A 23,437-nucleotide genomic window follows, 5' to 3' on the forward strand; every position below is an offset into this window, starting at 1 on the left:
ACCGTTGTCTCTCCACAATTTTAAGACGCTAATTAAGGCAAATCTTCGCAGAGCTCCCTCCCATAGTGCGTAACTATAGTACAGACTCCTGGCCGCGTCCCTCTCGGCGGGAACCAACGCATGTCGTGGTTGACGTCGCTGCTCGAGCTTATAGCATTCGGGACCCGCACAACAGAGAGGAAAGTGGAGACTACATGAAATCCCTACCTCCCACCCATCCAAACCTACTCCAACATTACCACCTGTCCCACCATCCACATCTCCCTGCTCAGAAAACTCTCACTCGGGAGCAGGCAGTTGCGTGGCGGACACTACAAACACTTATCCTTACCTAGCCATTATCACGCCATACAACCCACCCGATGCCGCCGCCAGTGTCGCCAATGTGGAGGCTATGCCTTGCTGTATCACACTACTTGGGCTTGCCCCAACATTCGCAACCTTCCGCTATTCGCAAACCCCACACCCGAACAGTGGGAGGCTACTCTGTCCAGTTGAAACCCCCGTGACCAACAGCAGGTGGTGTGATGGGCCGGGCGGCCGACGGCAGCCTCCTTGACTGAGGGTTCACGTCTCTGCGGTGACAGAGAAGCAAGGAGAAGCAGAAGCTCTCGTCACCAGTGCCTTTTCATTTCATTACTTAAACGTGTTCTCCTCCTTCTCCTCCTCCTCCTCGTCGCTGAGCTGATAGCATGTATTCCTAATGTTTCACATACTTTCCAGCTAAAACAGCGTTGCTTCTTTCTATCCGGAACGATCACACGATAGTTATGTGGATCTGGCTGCTTTATGAAATATTCATGCAAAACAATCATTTTCATTCATTTGAATTTTTTCAGCTATTTAAGTGTGCTCAGCAAAAGGCGGATCACCGCGATTGTCAAGTTGCGTTTTGCTTTCGGTGCTAGTCGAGCTTCCAGTGAGAGGTCGCTAAACGTTTTTATATCTGGAAATTGTACTCCAGCTATCCGTATTATTTCTCGTGGATCCTTGTGTCGCCTGCAAAACTACTCCAGTAAAAGAAGTGGCGCAGACGCGCGCCAACACGTCCAGGTAAGCACCTGTTTAAGCTTGGCGATGGCAGCGCGACCGCACGCAGCGGATTTCTTTAGAACGACATCACTTGTGCCCGTGAGCGCCATCACCTGTGGACATATTACCTTGGGCGTTTTGATTGCGGGACCACGTCCTCGAAAGCGGCACCTGTACTCGGAGAAAAATGCCATGTGTTTTGGATAATTTTTTCGTCTGCGAAACGATAATGAATTTTGGCGACTCTCAATGCATCGGAGTTGTGAGAGCCATCAGTTACATCTCCACGCAGACTTTTCCAGGTGGTAAGTGCTTGGTCTTTCTAAATTTGGTGTAAAAGTGGTCCATCGAGCCCGATGCCTATGAACAGTGACTGAGAAATAAACAAGAGGGAAGGTACTGCCGTTTTGCGCTGTTAGCTCTCTGCCCATTCTCTGTTCTTTCCTTCTTAATGCAGAAGTTTTCTCACGCAGGTTGGGATATCTTCAGGACTTATGGTTGACTTTAGTGAATGGCATTACGCATGAGCAGAATTCACTGATTTATGGGCAAGTAAGTAGTGACAGTGGTTCGTTTTCACGGACAGGCAGTGCAAGCAAGCATTTCAATTTTTCAATATTGTTGCAAAGCTTTACTCACGAGCATTGTTATTCCGCCGAAATCGATGAACGAAATCGAAGAGTTTATTGCAACACGGGGTCTAAACGGCGTCGCATAAATGTGCCGCCTAAGCTGGACATTAAAAAAGTCGGTTGGGTCTTTTCTTAACGTCCCGGAGTCGTCCCTAGACCAAATATACCTTTGTTTATTCATGCAGTGCGTTCATCAAACCCTCGCTGCCTGCCTTGCAGATTTAGTGCGCTGTACAGAGGCATGGTGTGTTGCTCAGCGGTCATCATGTAGGACGTCCTGATAGCCGGTTACTGCAGAAGTATTAACGTTACTGGTTTCCTCGCATTTCTAACTAGTCTTAAAATAAGAGAACTTAAGTTCGATCCATTCCCAATTTCTCATTCGTGACCAAGACCTTGCATATAATTTTATTTAAAGATAAGTTATGAGGTATTGCGTGACGAAACCACAAATTTTGACTACCTGGGTCTCATTAACCTGCAGCACTCAATGCACGCCAAACGGGCGTTATGGCATTTCCCTCCTCCTGGAAACGACGCTGCCGTGGCCGGGTTATGGTCCCTGAGGTTAGCTCGGTTCCATTACCTGCGTGCTTCATATGCTTGTGATCGACGCAAGTCGGGCCACGGGGTTTTCTTATACGCATTCTTAATTGAGACTATAACGAAGAAGTCTGCGTCGTAATACTTAATGCAGTGACCATAGCTAAAGCCTACATTGTTTGGTTGGTCTACCTCAACAAATTATTCTTCGAAGCGGGGCCTTTATTTCCATAAGCAGCCCACTAAGACTCCTCTAATGAGAACCATATTGATTATAGCATACTCGTCTCCCAAACCTGCTTGTAAAAGCTTGCATTGTATCATGTCATGAATAATGATAAAAAGATATTACGATTAATTTTTTTCTTACTTGTGCCACACTGAAGATATAAGAATTCGTTAATGCCCGCGATCAATGTGTTTAAAGTTGACATGGTTGTGCCATGCAAGCTTTCATTGTCGCTTTAGTTTTAATGCTGTTCCAAGATTGCACAATTCTATGAAGAAAAACTGTTGACCGATTACAATGTCATTGTACGTTTTTCACAGAGGTTTTTGCTAGAGCTACCACTTCAGAATTGCATGTCAGCAACATCTGGTCGTACTATAAGTACATAGTTGTTGTTGTTGTTTTTTTTTTGACGGTAGAAGAAAGTTCAGGGAGTCTCACAAGCAAGTATGTCGCCTGCGCACACAGCAAGACACTTGTCCTGCGAATCACCTTTTTGTCAAATCCTGGAGTTAAATTATCGGACACGTTCAAACGTTGTTGCTTTTAATGTCACGCTTTGTTGAGCACGTGTTTAGACGAACCTTGAAGCTCAGTGTCATTTTCGAAAGTGATCGCGCTACAGCCTTTCTGTACTTGTATATCCTTTCATCTAAACATGGTCTCCGTAGTGTTTTGCGCAATAAACTATTGAAAACATTTCTTGTTCAGGCTGTTTTCACGCTGTGATGCCTGTCAGATTCCCAGGCTTCAAGCACCAGTGTTTTTGCACCAGCTTGCCTTTAAAAAAAGCCTGCTACGTGAAACGCGGTGGCCAAATGTACCTCTGTACGTGGGACAACAATCCAGGTGAATTTAATGTTGACGTATATGCCATGTGGATCCAGACAAAAGAAAACAACTGTGGAACTACTCTATAGGTATTACGTTATTCATTTCACCAGATGAAAGCTTATAAAGAGTAGATGTTCTCTGTTTCGAGCACTCACTGTACCAGGTCACCAGGCTAAAGAAGCGTGCAACAACGCCACTACCACATTTTGTGTTCCACAGTTCACCTGCATGCCTTCTTATCGACATTCTTTTAGCGACCTTCACTAACGCTCGTAAGCAACACAAAGCATTTTATTTTATTGTTGCTCGCGTGTGCCTTCCCCAAAAGGCCAACTGCTGCAAGTTCAATTTTAGCTATGGAGTGCTAATTCACTCGTATAAAAAGAAATCTGTAGCTTGATATCACACTGAATTTTGCGAAGATTGTTCTTCGTACCAGCCAGATACGTATGGGCAGTATTTCTGCGGCTGGATACAGTTAGGGATGGACTATCTGACTGAAACCTAATTCTAGACCTGTCACATTAGCTTAGCAACAATAGCGTTGCGCTGCTAAGCTCGAGGGGGCGGTTTCGATCCAGGCCGCATTTCGATGTTGGGCGAAATGCAAAAGCGCTCGTGCACTTCGATTGAAGTGCGTGGTAAAAAATCTCTATTGGTAAAAAATGAGTCCGGAGTCCCCCACAACAGTCAGTCTTATAACTGCATCATGGTTTTATCGCGTAAAACGCCAAAAATTAATTACCACATTAATTACCACGCAAGGAATCTAACGGGCGCGGCGAGCCCTGCTTAACTGAAGACGGACGTGCGACCCCTTTTCGGCTCTGCTGCTTTAAAAACGATGATTCTGCCGCATTTTCTTTTACCGGCCCCGGTGACTCAATGGATGTGGTGCTGTGCGTTCGGTTCCGGACCACGGCAGCGACATTTTCACGAGAATGCAAAAACGTTCTTCTACCGTGCTCTAGGCGCGCGATAAAAAAACATTGGACCTTGGAAATTATTGCGATGCCCTCCGCTACGACATCCCTCATAGGTAGCTCGTATGTTGGTTTAAGACGTTAAGCTGTATGAACCAAAGTGCCGTGTCCGTAAGCGGGTGTCTCTGTGTGATTACAGTGCTCGAGGCACAGCACTAGCGCCGCAATTTGGCTGTCTCGCGTTCTTCCGTTCGTTTCTGACAAAACATCGCTCACATCCGGCTTTCATCGCTTTATTGTGAAACTTCACTCGCTGGCGGAACGTTAGCAAATAGGTCTAATGATGAGAGAACAGATGTACAATGGGGCCTGCGTGCAAAGACAAAAGAAAGCAGGACTGAATTTTTTGAAACGCTTCCCCCTAAAAATATCAAGCGCATGGGGCCGGAAGCCGACTTTAATAGGCTATAAATTCTCCACTGTTACTGGCGGCGACTTTTTTTTATTATTATTGTTCATTACCAAGGCACCCAGACAGAGAAGCCATAAAAACAGCCCAGAGAAAAGCACTGCTTCCGCAGCTCACAACCACTGTGCCTGTTGAGCAGACGACCCTATGTTCCATTCGGCAGCGGCTCAGAAACCTCTAACCTAGACTTTTTCTTTAGCATTGCTGCTCGCCAGCCCAAGACCATCCGTTGCATCATGGCCGCCACAGATTTTAAGCCTCTGGTTAATAGAGTGGTGGACGACCATAGCAAAGAGCTCTGGGAGCTGAGTCACTTCTTGTTCGAGAACCCCGAGTTGGCCCTGGAGGAGGTCAAAGCCCACAACAAACTCTGCGAATTCCTGGAAGGGAAAGGTTTTGTCGTACAGCGAGAGTACTGCTTGAAGACAGCCTTCAGGGCGGAATTTGACGCTCCAGCGGGATCCGATGGTGAGCTCAAGAGTTTCTTTCTGGGCTGGATAAATGTATATGGTGCGGTTCACTCTTAAAGGCTAGAACTCCTTTCTGCTGCAAAGCACCAAGCTGAGAGTTACATTTCTTACATGCGGTAGCAGAATTCTGGTGCGGGGCAGAATGCAAAAATGTTCATGCACTTAGATTCAGCTACAGCCTAAATAAGCCCCAATTCAACGTGCTCCACGATGCCTAGTCTAAGTGTTCCTATCAGGCATTAAGCCTCACGAATCAACTGAATAAGTTTCAGACCTTAGAGGCGAGCTACGAAGACACACTAAATTGTCGTTTATTGATATGAAAGCACAAATTTTCCAAAAAAAGGTGCGGCGAGTCCTACCTGAAAACTGTTGTAAAAACTATAATAATCTGCCTCTTTTAAAGCCCCGCAACTACACAGTTGGTCGTTATCGACTGCCTAATGAACTGCTTCGGTTAGTTTTCAGCGCCTGGTATTCTTTAACGTGCGCCTATAAGAATAACAAAGCTAGCGTTCTTGCATTTTTCATATATCGGTATGCGGCCGCCACGATCAAGATTCGAACCCCTGAACTTGCGCTCAGCAGCACTACGCCTTAGTCAATGAGCAACCGGGGCGGGTGCTAACGGCGTCGCCACATTTCCTGGCTGAACTCTTGAAAGATGGAGTAGCGGATCTCGCCGTCGTCTGCTTCTAAAACCCATATTCACAAATAAAGAATGATACCGTAAAGCTGTTTTCAGGGAATGTTCCTGTCAATTGTTATCGTGAACAGGTCAGTCAAGGCCACTACCGTTTTTGCGGCTAAATACACATCTATGGCACACTACTCAGGTTTGACCTGAAACTATTGCCAGTAATCAATGAACATAAACATGCTGCGTTCAAATTCTCTTACAATTTCCGTGTTTCTCACGGCTCAAACACTTCACAGGACCGTGCGTGGCGTTGCTCTGCGAATTCGACGCCCTTCCTGACATCGGTCACGGCTGCGGACACAACCTCATTGCCGAAGCATCGGTGGGCGCCGCTCTCGCTGTGCAGGAGGCGATGAAGACATGCAAGGATATGCAGGGCAAGGTGCTGCTCCACGCATTTATTTATTTATTTATTTATTTATTTATTTATTTATTTATTTATTTATTTATTTATTTATTTATTTTATTTGTGATACCCTCAAGGTACGTAGTTGTACATTGCAGTGGGGAGGGGCGAGAATACATTCCAAGTGTAAAAAACGCAAGATTAGTTCTAGGAACTCACAGTGATATAAAAAACTAGTAACGCATTCATAACAACGAAAATACAGACTTACATAATATAAATATAGAGAAAGAGTACACTTTTACAGGCAGATAATGTTCACGAATAAGTACGTAATTATGCCATTCGCCACCATACATTATTTTGTGTTGATTAGTGCATCCTTAAAGAGAGTGCAGTCACTGATGCTTACTAAAGATGCAGGTAGATTATTCGACTCGACTGAAGTCCTAGGAAGGAATGATTGTGAACACCTATATAGACCATAGGAGCTGTATTACGCGCGCTAACGCGTTAAGCAGTAGCAGTAGTAGCTCTGCGAAAATTGGAGCTAACAGGAGGAACAACGTGCGCTTACATGTGAAGGTTCATTTGCGATTTCGTCCTTCTCAATTTAATGCGTCAGCATTAGCAGTGTCAAAGTGAGAAAAGATGCATCTCTGTGGCACGCGAGAAACCGGCCGTGGCGTGGCCTAAACGCAACGAAGTAAACATTCATTTTTTGTATGTGTGCTCTTTCTTTCCACACCCCCCCCACACACACACACGCGCGCACACACACACACACACACACACACACACACACACACACACACACACACACACACATATATATATATATATATATAGAGAGAGAGAGAGAGAGAGAGATTGTAACGAAAAAGAGTAGCCTGCGCCTCAGAAGCACCGCCACTGGTATGAGCCCACGGTTGCTGTCCTTAACAGAACGCTTGTGGCTGCTACCTATTCGCCGGCGTCCATTGCTAATGTATCTCTTAGCAAGTGGTGGAGGCGCGGGGTAAGGTGGCGCTCGCTGGATGTTCGGTAAAGGAAGCATGCAACGACGACAAAGGCGCGCCATGTGTCCAGCACCACCACAATCAAAACATATTGGACGGTCATCGGAGGTGCGCCACTGGGAGGGGGGGTAAGGTCCGAGTCGTGGTTGAGGAGTCGGAAAATGCTGTCGGTCCGGTAGCGGCATAGATGGTGGCAAAAATGCCGGCGGTTGATGCATAGAGGCCGGCAAGAGTGTTTGTGGGCCAGATCAAGAAGCTGCTTCAGCGTACGTGAGATGTGCAGTGACGGGTGCCTGCTCACGGGCTGGAGGAACGACTTGAGAAACTTGCTCATGAAGGAAGTCGCTGATCGTAGATGACAAAGCGGGTGGTGGTTCCGGAACAGAAGACATCAAACATAGCTGGCGAGCGACTTCTGCGCGAACGAACTTTTGAATTTTTAGGAGCAGAGCAGCATGGTTGTCGTCGACTACAAGGCTTGACAGAGAGTCGGTTGGCATAGTGGGACGTCGGGTGTGAAGCCGTTGCCTGCGCAACTCGTCCTAACTCTGACACAATTCTATCATCGCAACGACAGTGTGAGGACTCTTCGATAGCACCATTTGACACGCGTCGTCCTCAATACCCTTCACTACATGTTTGATCTTCTCCTCCTCTGACATCTACGCGTTCACCCGTTTGCAAAGGTCAACAATGTCATCAATGTAGCTCGAGAAGTTCTCTACAATCTCTTGAGATGGTGTACGCAAACCTTGTTCTGCACGAAGCTTTGGTACTGCTGGCTGACCGGAAACATGAGTAAAGCTGGTCTTGAGACCAACCACGAAGTGAGTTCGGCTTCATGGTTTAGAAACCATAGTTTCTCAACGTCCGTAAGATAGAATGCGACGTTTCTCAACTTGGTAACATCGTCCCACTGGTTATGGGCACTCACTCGCTCATAAGAGGAGATCCAATCTGCAACGTCTTTGTCACCTGTGCCGGAGAAGGTAGGGGGATCTCGCTGACGCACAGCACCGGCACAAAACAGGGTGGGCAGCGCCGTTGGAGGAATTGGAGGAGTGCATGCGTCGTCGGGTATGATGGGGGGTAGAGTGTGACTCCGAAGTTACAAGGTGGTCGAAACCAAGCACGTCCACCACTTGCTAAGATATTTATTAGCAACGGGCGTAGGCGAATGGTTAGCAGTCACAAGCGTTCTGCCAAGGACAGCAACCACGCCGGCGGCGGTCTGCTCCGACGTGTGTATAGTAAGCTCCTGAACAACACTTTGCAGTGTGGCGAACGCCGCTTAAATGGATCCAGGACCTCAAAGAACTACGACGTATTGCTAACGCATTCCTTTCGCATTGACCACTAGATAATTTTCCTTGCCACTGAATTGTTTGCCACCCTCAATTCTGGGGAGAACCTGCACTACACAGCCAACTCATGCCCCTCTATTACAACTAACCTCTCCTATTTTTCCTCTTGGCTTATACCGAGGGCGTTTGCCTTATACAGCCATCATCTTACTTGTTGTCATCATCATCCCTCATAGCAACTTTAGGTCCCCTTTCACTATAGTGCCGAGTAACAATCTAGAGCCCGCCAGCTAAAACTCACCTATCTGCCTTCCTTAAAACAAGCTCTCTTTAGTCATGACGCTTGTTTTCTTTTCCTGTGGCCGGATAGCGTGGTGTACGAATGCTGCCAAGGGAAAGAAGTCTGTGCCTTGGCCAAGACAAGTCCCTCTGTCGACATGCCAGCTGCAACCTCAGACATCCGTGGTTCGACCACCATTGATTATTTCAAGTCCTCTTCCTCTTGTGCCCTTTCAGTCTTCCCATTTAGTATTAAAAGTAGTAGTAGTAGTAGTAGTAGTAGTAACGATAATAGTCGAAAACTAGCAATAACGAAATAATCAATATTTAGGACTTTGTGAAGCAGCGTCCTTATCCTTTTAAAGACTCCAATGCGCCATAACCATCAGTAGCAGATGCAGCCAAGATCAAACATCGTAACCAAGTTCTCAGAAGCGCACTTCAGGTTGGCACGGGAAAATGCCAAGTTGATGGGATAAATTCAGCAGCAACTAACTCCACATGTTTAGTCCGTGAGCTTGTAAGTCTGAGTAACCCTGCCGCAGTCCGATTTTGATTATTCTTAAACGAGTTTGTTGGAAATTTTGAAGGCAGAATTTGAGGGCCTGGTTTCACCTGAGTTCGGATGACTTTGAGGCTTTGTGAGCAAGGCTGTGTCTGATATTGATGATTATAAGCTCAAGTGAGCCCGGATATGTTTGATTTTGGTGGGCGCCCTAAAGCCCTAGGATAAATAGCTGCAGTGAGGCTGAGTAATACTTTTTATTTCTTTTTGCGTCCTCGCCTCCCTCGTGATTTGCGCTTTCTTTTACCATAAACTTCCAAGCCACTGATATTGGAACTGCTTCATTTGAGCTCCTATCAAAAAAAGCACATGCCCTTGAGCGCAGTGCCCAAAACATCATGTCAATATTCATGCGGGGTGAAATATGACTCTGTATAATTTAACAGAGTCATATTCAAGTTTCGTATCATGGTCTTCCGATACTTTAAGTAGAAAATGAAGTGTTTAACGTATTTAATTTATGTCATTGTTCACCCGGCCAACCGCAGTTTCCGTTAAATTGTGTGGCTCTTATTTTGTCAGCAGTTAGATATTACTCCATTGGTCAGCACTGACCTGACATATTGTTATGAAAGTCGTTTATTTCCGGAGTGAAACGAGGTCCAGGGAGAAGCCACCGGGAGGGGCCAGTCGGCGCGAAGTACAGCCGAGCTGACGCGTGCCAGCTCTACTTCTTCTTTCAATGACTGAGTCGCGCAGTGCTGCGACAATAAGAAAAAGAAATACTTGCATTTCAAGGATATTCGCTAAGTCCGTTCTTATCCTTTAAAAGTGCCTAACAAATACACTCCAACTCGCCCTTACGCTCCTGACAATTGCTTCCTCCTGATCTCTTGCCCTCACGATGATAAATGCACTCCTTCACTAGGCCCGGTTCATTGAGACCACATTGTCAACTCCATTCCTGCTAATGGACTGCTAAAGCAAATTATTCTCTTACACTAGCTCTCAGGTCAGACGTTTGTCGCTCCTCGGCAGCGCAACGACGCCAGCGTATTCCGTCTCGCTCTTTTATTTTTTCGTAACTGTTACGCCAAATTATTCAGCATCTGAATGCGTAGATCCCTCGACAGGGCCCTCTGAAGTGCGGGAATGGGAAGACAGACTGACCAGGTTCAACGACATCACCAACCATTGCGAGATGCAAAGATGCACTTATCCACCACCCCATCCACAACTCACTAGATCGCAAGCTGTCCAGTGGCGACAACTACAAATCAAATCATACAAAAGCCCGGTACTAATGCCCGCTATTTATCCAGACATGTACACAACAGATAGATGCAAAGCGTGTGGCACCTGAGCCACGCTAGAATACATACTATGGGAATACCAGGAACTAATAGAGGACAATGCGAGAGAAGCCTCCATCGACAGCCTCCGCGCACGAAGGCAGGCCGCGCTGCTCAGCTCGAACCTACAAGACAAACTCTGTGCAGTCCAGCGATCAAAGGAAGCCGCCGGGAGGCAAGAACTCTTGGCCGTAACCTCGGCGGGTGCCCCAGCCCACTGACTCACAGGACACGAATCCTTCTGGTTCGAAATAAAGTTTTCTCACTCACTCGCTGAATGCGTAACGCAGGCTACAGCACAACCTTTCTCGTTTCAAAACGTCTGTGCGTGCGATGCAAGCACATCTTTCCTCTTGCCCTCGACAGCTGGTGGTTCTTGGCACGCCAGCCGAGGAGTACTCCTGTGGCAAGGAACTGCTCATCCGCCAGGGGGCGCTCGAGGGCATCGAGGTGGCCATCATGTCGCACCCGACTCCCGCGGATGTCGTGGCGCCTCTTTTTTCAGCGTCGCAGGAGGTGAGCTAGAGCGTGCGATTGCACCGAGCGTACATGAAATGCATGTTGACCGGACACCCCAAACCAGTGGGAGTCATTCTACGTAAAGGCAACTGAGACAAAGAACATTCTCCGAAACTGAGCACAGAGAAAGGTACAAAAAAATATGTATATGCAAGGACTCGGCAACATATGAATTCCCAGTAACGTTTTCTCTAAGCAGACGCCTTTCTTAGACGCGTCAACTTTCTCTTTAGAATATGAGCGATTGAGTCAGAATTAGTGTTTATGAATCACTGTTCGTGGTTTTTCCCTGTGTGTTCTGCGTCAGTTCAAGTAAATGTAAGATGTAACCTTCAACTTTGCAGTTATTGTGCACAGTTCGCGCGCTTCGCAAGGTCACGTCCTAGGCGTCGTGCATGTGTGCAAGCAGGTAAAACCTGAAATTTTGTTATTTTGCATCGCCATCAGCGCAGCATGTATTCTGTTCAAAGCGTGTTCTCCTTGCTGAGTTCACTTCTTGATGGGATAGTTAGTTCTCATCTAATCACCATATTAATGAGCATGAGGTGAAGACGAAGACGAAAAAAAAAAAGCTGACAAGAATAACCTAGATAACTGCGGACCCATATCCATGTTATCCATTTTTTTCGACAATTTCCGAAAAAACTCTTCTCTCAAGCTTGTCCTCTTTCACAGACAAATATAAATCAATAATGGATGCTGCGTTCCGTATCAGAAAAAAACCGGCCGACAGGGCTTGCTCTCTTCTGGCAGAATAAACACATATTGTAACGTATTCAACGTACGCACTTGGTGCTAGGAATTTTTATAGATTTCAACAGAGCCTTTGGCTCTTTTAACCATGGTTTCCTTGCGCGTTTACTTGAATTTTACGGAAAACGTATTGTAGCCTACAATATCATTTAGTCATAGTTCAGCAACCGCATACAGTGTGTGTCATTAGGTAAGGAGAGATCTACCGTGAGACTAAAATCTTCCTGCTTCCCGCAGGGCAATATTAAGGCCCTACCTATCGAATTTATTTATCAAGGATATTACAAGATCTCGCCAAAATATTGAATTAATTATATACCCAGACGATGCGAGTGTGTCCATTGCTGCAAGAAATGCTCAGGCACAGTTCCGTCGAGGCAATGAAGTCGTTTCGAAACTACCGCACTGTAGCATTGCCGTGTGTGGGTTAGCTGGTATGCGGACTTGGACAATATTTTTGCGCAAGCAGACAAGGACAAAAGAGAGGCGTAGACACCACGACGCGCTACTGGTCCTAGAGAAATGGTCTATCAACATTAACAAAAAAAGACTACGGTATCGAGAGCGAAATGCACGCAACTCGGGACATATTCCCTTTATCTATATGGTAATCCAGTAGACGTAGTTAAGACAACATAATCTTGTACATGCTACGCGACGTTGCGCAAGCGCCAGTCATCTCAAAAATCTATTTGACGTTGGCACGAAAGAAGTACGCATGTGATTGTGGCCTAACAATTAGAGCATCGGGCTGTTTCACTATGAAACCGTGGATTGATATATCCATCGGACACGTAATTGCTTTATTTTCTCTGTCTGAGTTTTTCGCCAAGGCAATGACAAAAGAAAGTTTCGCCTTTGAAAGCCTTAGCGCCACCTTTCTTTCCAAATTATTGCACATCAAATGCTTTGGCAACGAAACAAAATCACCGTTGTCTGCATGGCCAGTCCACATCAACTCCTATTTGAGCTACGTTTACTTCAACACGGTGAAGTCGTGTCGAGCCGGCCTCTCTGGCCGAAATATAGTCATATGATTCAATTAAAAGCTAGCGGGTCGCGCCGAACAAGCATCGAGGTAAGTTCAGCCAGCCTACCTGCTGTAAGGTGTGGGTTGACTCGCCCAAGTCACTAGGTAAGATGCGTGTTAACGCGGTCGGGTCGGGCTGGGTCAGCTCTACTGCGGACTCGACCTGCTCGCGTGGGGTTCGTCTAAATAAAGGTGACATTCACTCTGCAGCTCGTGGTGCGATTCAAAGGGAAGTCTGCTCACGCGGCAGCTTACCCTTGGGAAGGCGTGAACGCCCTCGATGCTGCCATTGCTTCCTTCGTCAACATTGGTCTCCTCCGGCAGCAGTGCAAGCCGTCTTCGTGGATTCATGGTACGGTTTAAGGTGAAAATCGTGCAGGGCGGCAACAAAAATACATCGCAATCTTGTTTTGTAAGCGTAACCTCACAGTGCGTTTTAGATCGAGACACTAAGTATGCTTAATTGCAGTTAACGTGAAGTGAAGCAGCTATATAGGCTATACGGTGGGCGTTTCGGAAGCCATGCTTAAGAAATAACGGTACCTTTATACTCGCGGACAACTTTCTGTGGCTACCAATGGAAAGCTACAGAGGCAAAGCGCGAATAAGTGAGAGCGCTTCTGAAAAAAGTCCCACGTTTTAATCCACGTTCAGTTAGCCTGAGGAAAAAGAAACATAAACACCTTATTAGCAATAGTTATATAAGATACAACACACTACTAAGCGTAAAAGTTTACTTAATTTGCGGCTTTTCCCTTCCGTGGTTGGGCAAACGTGAAACCGTCACACGTGGAAGCTGCTTCGATTCAGCGTCTGTTCCGAGCAACCAAAAGCACTGTCGACGCTGCCGGGACTACTTCGCGGAGTAACACATGTGCAGCAACCACACACCCGTAGCTTTCCCTTCGTCGTCACAGAAAGTTGTCCACGAGTGTAGTGTCTCACATCTTCCGCTACTCTTGTTGGCTTTGGCCGCTTTAATGGTTATACCAGCTGTAAACTTTATTATTGGGTTCTGTGGCGGATCGAGTTTGAGTTCTGTATTATGAAGAGCTTTTAGAAAAGTTATATCACAACAATTATAAAACTGCATGGACACACATGCACACGTATCCATGACGGGTGTTATTGTTGTTGTAGTTTTTTTATATATCTTCGTTTCTTTTTGGTTTTTGCACTCCGCGTTCCGAGTGCTTGCATGACTTACTTTGCCGCATAAAAATTGTGTTGCTTCGAAAAAAGTTCTGACTTACGAGTATAGCACTTGCCCCGCGGGCATCTTCTTGTATCTCTTCGTTTCTATTTGTGCCGCGACCCTCAAAAGGAACTTACGCTTACTCGTCTAACCGTTGGTTCTGACAAACTTTATCATGCTTCTATTGAGGACTTGCCTGAACTCGTTGCACTTTTCGTTCCTAAGAGCTGTTTGTCATTGGCTGGCCAATCTTCTGAAATTTAAGCTCGTTATCACGAGTGGTGCGTTACCATATGGTTACTGCGGTGTCCGGACCCTGCCGCATTATGGCGCTTCCTATGTCGACCGCCACCCTCTGGTGTCTACGGATAGAAGTGGTGTCGTAAAGCAACAAATCAGTCGTTAGGGTTGCCTGTATTCCTTCGATATCAAGGCAAATTTGTTCTAGGAGTCCTTGCTGCGGTCGTGTGGACAATGCACTTGGCAGATAGTAATTCGGCCGGAAAGTGTGAATTCCAGCTTTATACAGATCATTTCCCCGTAGATGCGGTAGACTGCATACAAAAGAAAACTCGAGCTTTGTTGAGTGTTCGCGAGCGCGAAATTGATAAATAAGTGCGTGCAAAGTCTTCCTCTACGCATGCATGCGCAGCTGCCAAGACATCAAAATCTAGGTAAGCATCGCATACTTAGAAAGTTCGAAGCGGTAAGGGGTGGCTCTTATTTTTTTTTTTTTTGCTTGTTTTAATCTGCGTTCCCGCAGGCATCATCACGGAAGGTGGCAAGTATGCCAACGTCATTCCAGAAGAAACGGAGCTCCGCTTCTGCGTGCGCTCAGAGTCCAACGCGGAACTTGTTGATCTCCGGGATCGAGTAGAAGCCTGCTTCAAGGGCGCAGCCGAGGCCACAGGCTGCGTAGTGAGCATCCGCAGGGCAGCCGCTTACATGGATGTCATCCAGAACGCCACAATCGCTGCCTCCTACCGGAAGCACGGGCACTCACTCGGTGAGACCACGGCGAAATGAGCTCAAAAGTATACACGAAAAAACTAACTTTGCGTGCCAACACTTGGTAACTCAAGTGTACATGGGTAGAGCGCGCCGATGGACGCGCCACTGTTGGCCGCTTTGATAAGTGCGCTCGGTACGGCACGGCCGGACTCGACTCTCTCCTCGCGGAGGAGCGAGTGAGTCGAGTCCGGCCGTGGGTAAGCAGGGATCCATCCACCGTGTATTTCTGTGTCGCTGCTCATACGTGCCTGCTTGATGCACATTTTCCGAGTAAGAAATTATGCGTGGTTCTGCTATCGCAAACACCAGAGACCAACGGAGCTGGCGGAAGGCCAGTAAAGTAGGGCTAAACTGCACACAGTCTAACTTTTGCTGGCCGTCCCCCCTGGTCTCTGGTGTTTGCGATAGCAGAGCCACGCATAATTTTTTTCCATTGCAAGAAAGAGGACCGCCGAAGCGAGCGCGTGGGTTTTTATCGGACAGCAATGACGTCACACCAGCTGTGCCCCCGCCCAACACTCCTCGTTCTCCTTCTCCCCCGCGAGGCTCCCGCCACCCTCGCCGCGTCGCTATGCAGCGCGATGCTATTTTTATCTTTTGCGTTCACATTCTCTCAGCTCTGTCTCCCCCAGCTCAGCGAAGCTGCGAACGTCAAGAGAAACCCAGCGAGGTTCTAACAGCTCCACTGTTAGCAACACCCGTCACTTGTGTGTGGTGGCCGAAGCTTTGAGGCATGTCGAAGAACAATTGTGTGGGGATGGTTACGGCAGGGGAGCTAGCTCAAATACCTACAAAAAGTCGACGGCGACACGGTTCTAATTATTCCCTGTGAGGCAACAAGAGACGAAGCGACGGCAGCAATAGATCGCTTGCGTTCGGCGGGAAACGTGTTGTTCTGGCGCTTTCTCTCTGCCGCGTGGGTTTCTGTCGCACTCGATGATGTCTACAAGACTAAGCGACGAAGTTGATCACGGCATACCCATGTTTCAGTTTCGTCTGTCCGCCGTGGATCAAGGCCCTACGCTTAGATTCTGAATGCCACTTGCCACTTCTATACCCATGTTGCTTTAGCTGGCGTCACACGACTGCACCAGTGTGTCGGGTTTTGTATGATAAAGCTGCTGCGGCTTACATGTATTGATTATGTTTGGTTTTATACGCCACGTTTAATCGACGCAGCTGCTGTCACGCACTTCATGTTTCTTTTCTTTTTATCTATTTAATGCGTAGCTTCGCCAATGGGGAACTGTTGTTAGTTGCTTCATGCTGAACTGCTGATTTTTCTTTAAGCGCGAGGTTCTCGCCTGGCATCGTTCGTACGGGTGCTGTTTCATCCGCTGTTTCATCCGAATGATTAAAGGCGAATGCTTCTTAAACAGCTTTATTCTTTTTGCCCGAGAACATTTCCGATATTGCGGTTTCTTGGGAAATGGGCTAGAGGAGATGTAGCTCGGGCCGAGGATTTCGGTTAGCTGCTGCATATGGTGTTTCTGTTCGAATTACGCGAAAAAATTCGCGTCAGATTTGTTTTTATTGAGTAAAGCTTGTGCTGCCCGAGCAGACTTAGCCTGCACAGTGCTTCGTTCATTGTGTCCCACTAAGTTCCTTCTCGTGAGCATTTTGTAATTAGTGAAATGTTTTGTTAACATCTTTTGCAGCGTAGGAGTGAAATGACTCGCCGCAAAGGCCTGGTTCAGTTCCTTGCGGTGTAGGCATTAATTGCGCTCCTACGCTGCAATAGATAAGAAGAAAACTCGGTTGAGTAAAAAATGCGCACGCAAAAAGGGACTATACTGTGAAACAAACAAGGCACTCGGCGTGGTAAGTCTTCTCAGACAGCATCAAGGCGCAAAGTCTTTCGAAACGTGACGCGAACTTTTCAGCGAAAATCGTATACAGCAATACCATATGCAGCAGCTAACAAGAATCCTCGCGCTCAGCTGCCTCTTTTCTAACACATTTCCCAAGAAACCACAATATTGAAGATGTTCGCGGACGAAAAAAAAAAACAAAGCTGTTAAAGAAGCGGTTGCCTGTAGTCATTCCGATGAAACACGGCGTTATTTGAGCCTCTTGCATCGAGGCCAGGCCAAAACCTCGCGCTCAAGAAAATTCGACAGTTTTGCATTAAGCAATCAGCCACAGTTCAACGCGCGCGAAGCCACGCATAAAGCGCAAACGCATCCAAAAACAAGAACTGCGTCAGAGCTGGTGCGACGATTTGCCGGGGCCTATAAAACCAACAAAATCAGTCCACGCAGGCCTAATCAGCTCCAACATACAACACGATGCACTCGCACAGGCGTGCACCCTAGCTACAGCGACAAGGTGAAACATCGGAAAACGGTATAAACGGCAAGAGGCATTCGGAACCTAAGCGAAGTGTGTATAACCTGCATGCTGAGCTGTGGGCAAATCGCGTAAAACGTGGGTAAGCCGTGATAAACTTCGTCGCTTACCCGTGGAGACATGATCGAGTGCAAAAAACGCCGAGATGACAAACAAAAGCATGAGAACAAGAAACTGCCCACCGAACAGCGGTGATTCATTGCTGCCATTGTTCCCGCTCATGTTGCCTCGCAGGGAATGATTGGAAACGTGTCACCTGTAAGGTATTGCAGCCTATTTGAGCACCCCACCCAGCAACAAGTATTCTTCGACGTGCCTTGATGCTTTGGCCAAGGCGCACATGCGAGGGGCACTCATTTTGCTCCGAAAATGGGAATGAACCGAGAAGATGGAGCAACGCCAGCAGGAAACTACGGCGCACGTCTGCCTCCTTTCCCGAGCGCAGTTCGCAAGGCCGCCACCAGGGGTGCATAAATCGGCGCGCATTACCCCCAGGTATCTGTACAGAAAAAGCGTTCATTCACAGTCGAGGGAAAGAACTAGGAAGCTTACCAGCAAGTATGCGCCCTGTAGGGTGGGCAACACAGCAACAAAGAAGGTGAAGCGGAAAGTCAGAGAGGCTGAAATAATCTCATGGGTGGCGGCAATGGAAAAAGAAACCTGCCATGAGTAACTACTTAAGAGGAAAAAAAGCAATCAGGAAAAAAACAATTCATGAGAACTCAAAGGGAAGCTCATTCCTTTTCGAAGCGAGATCGGTATGCCTTGGAACACGCACCTATAAAGCGATATATAAGAAGGAAGAAGAAGCATGTGCTTGCTGCGGTAAAGCTAGGGAAACTATGGAGCATGTTTTATTAGAATGTGCAGACGTCTTCCCAGCGGTCGATTTAGGCACCATTGGCCTCCTTGAAGCCCTTGGGTTCAGCGGGAGCAGTGGTAAAGTAAACATGTCCGCAATAGGCATTAGTAAGAGGCGATTGGAGGATTGGTGGACGAAAAGTGGGGAAACGACAAAAGACGGAGACGTACAAAAGCACAGTTCGCACTAGGGCCTCAGAAAATTTGGGTGTGGTAGTTCACAGTGTGTTTTTTTATTCTTTAACCTAGGTAGGACATTAGGCAGTATAATAGCAAGAGCTTCGTGGTGCAACCCACCGCCCCTTTCTAAAGGGGACGCTCATAACATCCATCCATCCATCCATACGCATGTTAGCTTTTAACCGGAATACTTGTTTGTGTTCGGGCATCATGCTTCCTCGATAAGCAGAAGGCAGAAATCTGAATTTTGCTCTAAATGACTTCGAATGCGGCGAGTTTCTCTTAATTTATATGTCTCGAGCCAGGGCGGAAATGATGTTGCTGTGAGAGTTTTCGGCAAGTTGGAATTATGGGGGCTAGAATTTGAAAGACTACGGTGTACCTGGTGAACACTAGGAAGTGGAACTGGGCAGCCTTTTGCGTATTCTGAAGTCGGATCTATTGCTGCTGCATTTATTTCAAAAAGAAGAAGAAAGAAAGCACTTATGTCAAATTTGCCACCACTTACTTCATTCAGCTGCTTAACACTTCGAGTGTGCTACTCCAAAGAAGCAGGTCGAAATTTAATATTAGCAGTTTCCAAAATGTTCTCTTTTCTTCGCTCTCCTGCTCCGAATTCAATATATGCTACTCCAAAATCAAGATAATTCTCCTTGCCCCAAAAAGTATTCCAGCTCTCCCACTCCAGATTTTTTCGCTTTTTTACCAACAAGTGGCACAAATGCGCCAGCAGTGGGTGCCAGTGACCTGGAAGAATTTCCAAATGCAGTCTTCGGCAGAGGCACGGTGCTCCCACTCCATGCCTCCATGCCAGATATTGGTTACCAAGTGAACTAATATGTAATCACTGATAATAATACAGTATGCAGAATATCATTCCACCATGAATAAAACACACCAATAACAACCGTTTAGCTTTAAAAAGACATTTCCTAAAACTTAGCTCCCCGTGTTTATGAAACTTAGAAACGACGCACAAATTACATTTCGTGATTACATATATGTCTGGCGTTCTACTGCACAATCTTTATGTCTGCCTTATATATCAAGAACTTTATTTGTTTGTGGCATTTAAACCTCGTTTGTCGTATTCTTCACTAATACCATTGTTTTTGTGTCCAGTGTGTTAATTACTGCTTATACGAATCAGTTGTGTAACTTAGTTCGCGGCCACTTTCGAAGGCAGCAGCAACGCAGTAGCAACGATGCGTTAATACAATACATTTTTGTAAAGTATTTATCCTGGATAACATCAATCCGTATATCAATCAATCAATCAATCAATCAATCAACTAAGATATATCAAAAGTGATTTGGGTTTCTAACGTCCTGATTTGGGCAAGTTGGAATTGCGAGTGCATTCCAGGCTTTTAGCAATGAATTACACAGAAAACTCCGGAATGAAAATACGCATCTAAAGAGGGCCGTCTTCCAACCAGTGCTTATTACGCGGGCCTTTGCACATATTTTTTTTATTCAACCCGCCGCAGTGGCTTAGCGGCTATGGTGTTGCGCTGCTCAGCAGGAGGTCGCGGGATCAAATCACGGCCGCGGCGGCCGCATTCCAATGGGGGCGAAATTCAAAAACGCCCGTGTCCCGTACATATGGCGCACGTTCAAGATCCTCTGGAGGTCAGAATTATACCGGAGTCCTCCAGTAAGGCGTACGTCATAATCAAATCGTGGTTTTGGCACGTAAAACGCCATAATTCTATTCATGTTTTCGTCTGGTGGATTGGCGATTTCGTATCATCCTTATAAGGCCGTGATTTTACATATGAGTGCAAGTTTGTGATAAAGATTACTTGGAAGACAGCTCCGATGTGTACGTTAACGTTCCCTTATTTTCTGCGTAACTCTACGTTGAAATCCTGCTATGGATTTGTAACTTTGATCGGGCTCTCTACCAGCTGCAACTTGTGCCTGCGTAGTTCCGGAACAAGTGCGTACCTCGCATTTTTCTGATTTTCTGCGGAGGCGTGGACGCATTTTATTGCCTTCCGAGACTAAAAGTTCGGAGAAAGAAGACAAACAATGGTGACAAGTGCGTTATTGAACGATATTGGTAAAAAAATCTCCTAATTCTGCAGCGAAAGAAAAAAACAAGCATCAGTAAGGCCTGAATCTTCTTGTAGAGTTGATAGAATTAAAACGTTGTTCACTCTGTTTCTATGCCGTGAATTTGGTGTTATTATCGTCATGATTATCATCAAAACAGTGACGACCACAAGGCTTCCTATAATTTTTACTAGGGAAAACTTTGGCGCTAGTGCCTTCGGGAGATGCAAGCATGGCGTCTGAGCCAGCATGAAAAGGACGGTTAGTGAATGGATTTGCCTAAAGTTTCACCTCCTTGTTTCAGACGGCTTTTGGACGCTGCAAATTTGTCACGTTTAACCAACTACTGCGTTATACATGTGACAAGTGGCAATGATTATGCACGTTCGCAGATATTTATTACCTTCATGGGCTTAGAAAACTTTCGTTGCTTCAAATTTTATGAAATGAATCGTAATAGGGAAGTCTATTTATGTGCAGCGACGGTACCATCTGGATAACACAAGCGGATTTCACAGACCATGCTTTTGCCAACCGCTTGCACCGGAAGTCCTTGTTGAGCTGAAATTGAGTCTGTCACGTATCACCTATAAGTAATGCCACAAGTACTGTATAAAGTCACAAGCCAAAGATTAGGCAAATTCGTGCATAATTACCATCATTACCGCACTAGTTGAAATATTTCAGCGCCAGTGTTCCTTCCATAGCGTTTTGCATCGTGAGAACAGTTTATGTGTAACGCATGGCAAGCGTACAAATTAAGAAACGGAATGTGTGAACACATAAGTAGACCAGAAAGAAAATACGTTGAAGTATTTAACTAGAGCAAGAAGCAGACCCACCTAAACCCCACGTGCTCTACATAAATAAAGTAAAAGTAAAAGAACAACGTCACTGGAGCGGTTATACCTTGCCCTTGAAGTTTAATTTCCTTCGTTCCACTGAAATACCCGGATGAACTTATACGGAGTGAACTGTAACGTAAGTATAACTGAACCATCTTCGACAAAGACAGGCCCACCAATCGAAAGATTGGCGAGCCTTTCTGATGCACTTTATCCCCTTTTATCTAACTTCTATACCACATTATTAGGAGTGTAGTAAATTTTTGTAAGCTGTACGGCCACTATCACCATTCTTGTCACCACCTCTCAAACACGCAGCGCTGACATTCATCGACGACTACGTGAAAAAGCTGCCGGTCTCTGGCGCAGCTACGGACTGTGGCAACGTGTCCCATCGCCTGCCCACATTGCACGCCGTGTACAGCGTCGGGTCGACGCCGAAGGTGCAGGGACCGAGGAACCACACTCACCAATTCGCAACCCTGGCGGGCTCCGAGGAGGCCCAGCCGCCGACTCTGAGAACGGCCAAAGTGCTGGCGCTGACCGTGCTCGACCTGCTCACGGACGCGGAGCTGATGCGCACAGCGCAGGCCGAGTTCGCCGCTCTGCAGCTCCAATCGGACGCGGAGCTGCAAGCGATGACGCAGTGAATAAACCGACCCTTCCTTTAGCGTCAACGTCCATTTCGGAGAAATCGTTCCGCCATCCGGATCATGACACCGCCTCCAAGATCTTGCGCTCCTGGACGAATCCCAAGATTCGAGCTTAAATCAATAAATTTTTGTTAAATATCATTCACTGAAATCGGCTGTAGTGTGCAGCACGAAGTGCATATTTTTGTCGTGGAAGTCTAGATATTTCTTATTTTATCGCATACGGGAGACATCGTGAGCTCCTGACTAAAAGCTTACCGTTATCATTGAAAAGGGAGGTACACAATCAGTGCATTTTACCGGTGATGATATGTGGGGCAGAGATTTGGAGACTGACAAAGAAACTTGAGAACAAGTTAAGGACTGCGCAAAGAGCGATGGAACGAAGAATGTTAGGCATAACTTTAAGAGACAGAAAGAGGGCGGTTGGATCAGAGAGCAAACGGGCATACACGACATTCTAATTGACATGAAGAGAAAGAAATGGCGCTGGGCAGGTCATGTAATGCGTAGAGTAGATAACCATTCGACCATTACGGTGACAGAATAGGTACCAAGAGAAGGGAAGCGCAGTAGAGGACGACAGAAGATTGGGTGGCGCAACCAAATGAGAAAATTTGCGGGTTGGAATCGGTTGCCGCAGGACTGTGGTAATTGGAGATCGCGGGGAGAGGCCTTCGTCCTGCAGTGGGCATAAACTAGTATTATTATTATTATTATTATTATTATTATTATTATTATTATGGAAGTGATGGCCTGTTGTGCAGCTTAGCGATCCTGCTGTAGCGACATATTGTCCAATGTGCCACACAATATTTTTTTTTCAAGAATATTTCATTTAATTTCATTTATTTCACCCCTCAGTGCCAAGGGCATTGCAGAGGGGTAGTGGTATTTACGAAAGAATGAAGAAGACAAATACAGTCGGTTACATGAGTGTTTCAATGGCACCTGTATATACAATACTAGCTAAGGCTTCATGGAAAAGTTCATAATTTATAAGGCCTACAACTTCGGCGGGTAGATGGTTCCAGTCACGTGAGGTTCGCGGCAGGAATGATTGCGAAAAAATTTCAGTGTTGCATGGCAAAATGCCGAAATTGCACTGATGATTAATGCGACGGGATACATAAATTGGATGGGGGTTGAGGTGATCTCGTAGAGTATGATGGTGGTACAACTTGTGGAAGAGGGAAATAGGAGACACTTTTCTTCGAGATGCCAGCGATGGGAGGCAAAGATTAGATTTCATGTTAGTTAAGTTATACTCGCTGTGCGGTTGTAGTTAGCAAGGATAAAACGTACAGAGTTATTTTGAACCATCTCGAGGTCAGTGATTAGGTTTT

At 46.3% G+C, this 23,437-nt stretch overlaps 1 protein-coding gene across 1 annotated transcript; it reads left to right on the forward strand.

The window, feature by feature from the left end:
* Positions 1–6,041: 6,041 nt before the first annotated feature.
* On the forward strand, positions 6,042–22,230 carry LOC126533973 (peptidase M20 domain-containing protein 2-like). The gene is made up of 5 exons (XM_050181181.3): positions 6,042–6,214; positions 11,004–11,153; positions 13,150–13,291; positions 14,898–15,140; positions 21,757–22,230. Exons 1-5 carry the CDS (start codon positions 6,185–6,187, stop codon positions 22,086–22,088), a joined length of 897 nt encoding a protein of 298 aa, XP_050037138.2. The 5' UTR covers positions 6,042–6,184; the 3' UTR covers positions 22,089–22,230.
* Positions 22,231–23,437: the final 1,207 nt, after the last annotated feature.

The sequence above is a fragment of the Dermacentor andersoni genome, chromosome 7 (genome assembly GCF_023375885.2).
Source record: "Dermacentor andersoni chromosome 7, qqDerAnde1_hic_scaffold, whole genome shotgun sequence".
Lineage (NCBI taxonomy): Eukaryota > Metazoa > Arthropoda > Arachnida > Ixodida > Ixodidae > Dermacentor > Dermacentor andersoni.